We start from the raw sequence: 7,261 nt of genomic DNA on the forward strand, positions 1-7,261 counted from the left end.
GGGTCTAGGCCCGAAACGTCAGCCTTCCTGCTCCTATGATGCTGCTTGGCCTGCTGTGTTCATCCAGCTCTACACCTTGTTATCTCAGATTTTCCAGCATCTGCAGTTCCTACTATCTCTGATACTACCAGAAATCCAAGCTCGTTAAGAAAATTATTGTAAATGTACAGACTGTTAAAGGAGATTTTGACCTGCTTTCTGTCTGTCAGTGTCAATACAGAGGTTAAACTAGCATTTTGAATTGACCCATTCTTCAGAGTGGGGATTACCTTCTCGTTCAGGTGTTTGCTGTTACTGGGGTTTGATTCTGAGGGTGACACTGCACTGCATGTATCTCACTCCAAGGCCATTCAGTAAAGTACGTCACTCTTCATTCTGTTTGCTTGTTACAGTCTTGCAATGTAATCTTTCAATAAAGCCTTGTGCTCTAGAACTTGATGCTCCCCTAACCAAGCTCTCTCAGCACAGTTACAACACTTGTATCTACCCGACAATGTGGAAAATTGCCCATGTATGTACATAAAATGCAGGATAAATCCAACCCGGCCAATTACCGCCCCATCAGTCTACTCTCAATCATTGGTAAAGTGATGGAAAGTGTCATCAACAGCGCTTTCAAGCAGCACCTGCTCAGCAATAACCTGCTCAGTCACACCCAGTTTGGGTTCCGCCAGGGCCACTCAGCTCCTGACCTCATTACAGCCTTGGTCCAAACATGGACAAAAGAGCTGAATTCTGGAGATGAGGTGAGAATGACAGCCCTTGACATCAAGGCTGCATTTTACTGAATGTGGCATCAAGGAGCCCTAGTAAAACTGGAATCAGTAGGTATCGGGGGTAAGCTCTCTAGTGGTTGGAGTCATACCTGACACATAGGAAGATGGTTGTGGTTGTTGGAGGTCAGTCATCTCAGCTCCAGGACATCTCTGCAGGAATTCCTCAGGGTAGTGTCCTAGGCTCAACCATCTTCGGCTGCTTCATCAATGACCTTCCCTCTATAATCAATTCAGAAGGGGGAATGTTCGCCAATGATTGCATAATGTTCAGCACCATTGTAACTTCTCAGCTACTGAAGCAGTCCATGTTTACCTGCAACAAGATCTGGACAATATCCAGGTTTGCGCTGACAAGTGGCAAGTAACATTAACGTTACACAAATGCCAGGCTATGACCATCACAAATAAGAGACAATCTATCCACCGCCCCTTGACATTAAATGGTGTTACCATCACTGAATCCCCCACTATCAACATCCTGGGGGTTACCATTGACCAGAAACTCAACTGGACTCACCACATTAACAGAGTGGCTGCGAGAGCAGGCCAGAAGCTGGGAATACTGCAGCGAGTAACTCAGCTCCTGACTCCTCCAAGCCTGTCCACCATCTACAAGGCACGAGTCAGGAGTGTAATGGAATATTCCCGACTTTCCTGGATAAGTGCAGCTCCAACAACACTCAAGAAGCAACCCACTAATTGGCAGTACATCCACAAGCATCCACTCCCTCCACCACTAACACTCAGAAGCAGCAGTGTGTACTATCTACAAGATGCACTGCAGAAATTCACCATAGATCCTCACAGACAGCACGTTCCAAACCCACGACCACTTCCATCTAGATGGACAAAAGCAGCATATATATGGGAACACCATCCCCTTCAGGTTCCCCTACAAGCCACTCATCATCCTGACTTGGAAATACATCACTGTTCCTTCACTGTCGCTGAATCAAAATCCTGGAATTCCCTTCCTGATAGCATTGTGGGGCAGCCCACAGCAGGTGGCCTGCAGCAGTTCAAGAAGGCAGCTCACCACCACCTTCTCAAGGGCAACTGGGATGGGCAAGAAATGCTGGCCCAGGCAGCGATGCCCACATCTCACAAATGAATAAAAAAATTCAAAACCCCATCAGTCTCCAAGAACTAGCTCTCTCACACTGTGTTTTAAAAGAAGTCAGCATGGTAACATAAATACTTACAGGTTAATTATTTAACCTCCTCTCACACGCAGGAAACCCACATGTCTCTAGTTTAGAATCCAAGATAAGTTATTTTAAAATCATTTGTGTGTGAGGGTTTCAGCAGTGGAGAAGCAGATGTGGGTGAAGCTAGATGATGTTATAGAGGTGGAAACAGGCCATTTTTGGTGATCACATGAATAAAGGTCAGAAGCACACGGCAGGTTTGTCGATGCAGGGATTCAGCAGCATTTCTCTCAATGGAATGTCCACAACCTCAGGTGCTGCTCAGTCTGGCTCAATGAGCTCCTGTGCCTAGATCCTTGGATGACTCCTCCTATACCTGGATTCTGGAATTTCTCTCTCTCTTTTTGACTTGTCTGTTTTTGACCACAGATTAATAACCTGGAGAAATCCATTGCTGCTGCTTACACATTCCTCCAAAAGAATCCCAAAGATGCTGCAATGCAGAAGAAAATGGCTTTTTATAAAACCATCCCAGACATTGAGACTTACCTTATTGATGTGGAAGCACGGGAACATGAGGTAAATTCTGGCGAAGTTCAAAGTAGCAGCTTAAGTACTACCGTGGTTGAATGGTTGTAAATGGAATACCCCGTCAGAGAAACACTTACAGCACAGTAAATGTTGATTTGGCCTGTCATGTCTGACAGAATTATCCAGCCTTGACCCACCTCCCAGCTCTTGATCCAAAGCCCTGAGCTAATGGCACTTTAGGTACATATCTAAATGATTTTAATTGTGATGAGGATTTCTGCCACTTTAGGATTTGAAGAAGCAGCACTTTCTGTTAAGGTTAATCCACCTGCTGAAGTGTTGCATCTTGACTTAATCCTGGCCACCCTTCTGGGCTGTGATAGCTCAGGATTCAATTCCCAGAACACTGCATTCCAGTATTACCCCTGGAATATTGCGAACCAAAGCTCCCACGATTCCTGATCCTATCCTGGGGCTGCCATGTGCCAGTTTAGCTGTTGGTTACATTCTCACTGTCACAGGGAGAGGATGGGGAGAAGAGCAGGAGGCCAGGGTAACAGGAATGTGAGTTCTGACATATATGTTATTCTATAACTCTGGACAGACATTGTTTCTGAAGGCTGTGAAGGCTTATAACATTGGGAATTTCCGCAGCAGTATAACCGACATGGAGCATGCACTCCCTGAGTATTACAAAGCGTATCAGGAATGCGTCAGTGGCTGTGAAGAATCATGTGATGTTACCGCTTTCAAGGACTTTTACCCAGCAGTGGCAGGTGAGTGGCACCTGGAGGTAGGGTCAGTACCTGTGATCCAGCCTTGCCTATTGCTGTCTAATGTGGCTCTGTACAGGAAGGATAGGACTAACTGATCTTGAGCTAAAGTACTTGCTTCCTATTAGACACTTTTGATAATTCAGATCAAAGGCTGATGGTGAAGTAGAACTGAAGTTACCTTTTTGTTACAGACAGTTTATTGATTACTTGGTCATACAGTCCCTCCAGTGTTATAGGTGCTCAGACAATTAATAGCCACTACCTGTTTCTTCAAAAACAAAAATATAAATGACTAGAATAACTCAAGTCTGACGGCATTTGCAAAGTGAAAACCAAGTTAACATTTCAGGTCCAGTGAACCTTCTTCACAACCTGTTAACACTGCTTTTGAGTTAATGAGAAGTTAACTCTGCTTTCTCTACACAGATGCTGCCAGAACTGCAGAGTTCTTCCAATAACATCTGTTTTTGTTTTGCATTTTCAGCATCCACAGTTCTTTGTTTTTTTCAAACCCATATCTTCATCTCGTATAAAGACGTTAACAAACGTATTGTGATTAACCAGATATTACTAACTTTGAGTGCAAGCATTTCATTCATTGTGCTGGGTTCTGAGTGTCAAGATTTGTCCTATTTATATTTTGGGCTATCTTTGGCAAAAATGTGGGGACACTGCATTTTCCACTTGGTATCTCCTTTCTTATTCTAGTGAGTTAAGGAGGGTACAGATTCTCACCACATCCATGATGTTTTCAACATATGGCCTCTCATTTCCAGCTGTCTACCCAGTCAAACTCTTCGCTATCTCCAATATTTTTATAGCTAAACCTTCTCAAAGAAAATCAACTTTCTTTTTCAAACCCTATGATTTTCCTCCTGGTTTTGCTCCAGCAGTGTCCTAGAGATTAATGAGAGCGATCCCGCAGAGTTAGCAGCTTCTGCTGTTGGAGGGAAATTTCCATTAAACTTGTTTCACATTTTCTATCTACTCTGTCTATGCCTCTTATTTTATCCATCCCAATCATGTCCCCTCTTAATCTCCTCTGCTCTCAGGAAAACAACCCCAGTCTGTCCAATCTCTCTTCATAACTGAAATTCTCCAGCCCTGGCAACATCCTGGTAAATCTCCTCTGCACCCTCTCCAGTGCAATCACATCCCTATATAATGTGGATTTCAGAACTAGACACAATACACTAATTGTGGTCTAACCAACATTTTATACAGTTCCAGCATCATCTCCCTGCTCTTAAACTCAGCTTATAAAGACCAGTATCCCATATACCTTCATAACCATTTCATCCATCTGTCCTGATACCCTAAGGGACCGATGTACATGCACACCAAGGCCCCTCTGACTGTTGGTGCTTCCCAGGGTCCTACCACTCATCATGTATTCCTTTGCCTTTTTTGTCCCGCCCAAGTGCATCACCCACATTAATCTGAATTGAATTCCATTTGCAACTTATCAGTCTGATCTGTCTGTATCCTCCTGTAATCTAATGCTATCCTCCTCACTATTTACCACCTCACTAATTTTCATATCATCTGTGAACTTGCTGATCAACCCTACATATAAAACTATATCATTTATATAAAGCACCTACAACAATGGCCCCAACACTGATGCCTGCAGAATTCCACTGGACCCAGGTTTCCAGTCACAAAAGCAGCCCTCCAACCGTCACACTCTGCTTCCTGCCACTCAATCAGTTCTAGATCCAATTTGACAAATTTCCTTGGATCCCATGGGCTCTTACCTTTGCTATCAGTCTTCCATGTGGAACCTTATTGAAAGCCTTGCTGAATTCCATGTAGATGAAGGCAAATGCATTGCTGTCATCCACACCCCAGGTCACCGCATTTAAATTTCAATCAAGTTGGTCAGACGTAACCTCTCCATAAAAAGAATCAATGCTGACTGTTCTTGATTAATCCCTGCCTCTCCAAATGCAGATTAAGTCTGTCTCTCAGAATTGCTCCCCATAGTTTCCCCACCACTGAGTTTAGAGTGACTGGCCTGTAGTTTCCTGGTTTATCCCTTGCTACTTTCTTGAATAACAGTACCACACTGACTGTTGTCCAGTCCTCTGACACCTCTCTCATGGCCAGAGAGGAATTGAAAATTACTGCCAGCATCCCTACTGTTTCCTCCCTTGCCTCACTCAATAGGCTGGGACACATTTCATCCGGATCTAGAGATTTATTTATTTTTAAGATTGCCAGACCACTCAGAATCTCCTCTCCATAGAAGGTAGTTTCTTTAATTATCTCACAGTCCGTCTCTCCACATCATCCCTCTCACTAATGAACACCATCACAAAGTATTAATTTAGAACACTACCTACATCCTTTGAATCTATGCATAAATTACTGCTGTGGTCTTAATGGGTCCTACTCTTCCCCTCATTATCCTTTTACCCTTAATGTACTTGTAAAAGAGCTTTGGATTTTTCTTTACCCACCATTATTCTTTCATGTTTTTCTTTGTGCTCTCCTAATTTCCGTTTTAAGTTTTCCCTTGCAGATTTTATACACCTCTAGAGTTTCTGCTGTTTTTCTCTTTAGCCAGTCCTGCCTAACCCTCAATATCCAGTGTTTGTCAGATCTGTTGCTCCTATCCATTATCGTAATTGGAACATATTGATCCTGTACTCTCCCCATTTCCTTCTTGAATTCAACTGTCCTAATACAGTTTTACCTAAAAATGTCTGTTCACAGTCCAGTCTATGCAAGTCATACCTGATCTTATTGAAATTGACCCTTCCTCCAGTTTAAAATGTTGATTTTAGGTCTCCCTTGTCCTTTTTCATAACAATTTTGAATCTAACAGAGTTATGATCAATGGCTGCAAAATGCTCCTCCTCTGAAAATTCAACTAGACTTCATGGATTAAAGTAAATACCAATCAACCTTGCCAAACTCTCTATTGCCTTATCTGGCCTGTAATGTCACCTGCTGTGACTTCTAATTTTGCCCTTGCAACTCCCCTTACTGAGCCTTCTCTCTGAATACCCGCTCCAACCACCCACCCCCAGCCAAATTAGTTTAATGATGTGTAGGTGCCGGGGTTGGACTGGGGTGGACAAGGTCAGAAATCACACAACACCAGTTAGAGGCCAACAGGTTTATTTGAAAACACAAGCTTTGGGAGCGCAGCTCCTTCGTCAGGTGAAGAAGCATTTGACAAAGGAGCAGCTCTATGAAAGCTTGTAATTTCAAATAAACCTATTGGACTGTAACCTGGTGTCATGTGACTTCTGAAATTGGTTTAAATGCTCCCCAACTGCACTAGCAAACCTCCCCACAAGGATGCTACTCCCATCTAAAAACTCATCTATAAATAACGCGGATTCTTCCCAGCGCCAAAACTCTCCAAATGAAACTGGAACAATGTCTCCCATCTCCTTAGCATGCAAAATACACACAAAAAATCAGACTTCAAACAGTCCTCCACTTGAAAACCCAAACTGTCCAATAAACAATAGATCACAAATCACCTTCACTGTTTTCTTCTCTTTGGGGATTTATTTTTTCAAATGAAGTTCTGTACTGGGACCATAACAAGACGAAGGAGCAGTGCTTCGAAAGTCTGTGATTTCAAATAAACCTGGGAGCTGGAAGGTTTCAGAAGGGGAGGGTGGGGCAAAGGCTAATGAGGGAGCGCAAGGCCATGGAAGGTGGCAGGGCTGGGAATTATGAAGATCAAGTTGGGAAATGTGGAAATCCAGAATGGGAAGTACTGCTCAGGGTGAGCTTGGACTGAAATGTGATTAGTTTTGCTTACTAACAGATTCCACTAATGTCCTTGATATTGATTACATTAGAATATAGCAACATTAATATACATAGGGGTGTGTAATAGCAGATTAACCTGCAAAATAAAGCTATCATGCAGAGTAACAAAGTAACATTTGTTATGGATACAATCACTTAATCTCATTGCTCACCCAGTTATTCCCTTTTGCTTTAAAACATCTTAAACAAACGTCAGAGATAGCAGGAACTGCAGATGCTGGAGAATCTGAGATAA

The 7,261-nt window shown here is 43.0% G+C and overlaps 1 protein-coding gene across 1 annotated transcript in view; it reads left to right on the plus strand.

The window, feature by feature from the left end:
• LOC109923652 (endoplasmic reticulum protein SC65-like) overlaps positions 1-7,261 on the plus strand; it is a 149,748-nt gene that overhangs the window by 823 nt on the left and 141,664 nt on the right. The window contains exons 2-3 of the mRNA XM_048614428.1: positions 2,354-2,503; positions 3,060-3,231. Coding sequence (XP_048470385.1) covers positions 2,354-2,503; positions 3,060-3,231 — 322 coding nt within the window. The remainder of the gene's footprint in view (positions 1-2,353; positions 2,504-3,059; positions 3,232-7,261) is intronic.

This window comes from Rhincodon typus, chromosome 30 (assembly GCF_021869965.1).
Source record: "Rhincodon typus isolate 14 chromosome 30, sRhiTyp1.1, whole genome shotgun sequence".
NCBI lineage: Eukaryota > Metazoa > Chordata > Chondrichthyes > Orectolobiformes > Rhincodontidae > Rhincodon > Rhincodon typus.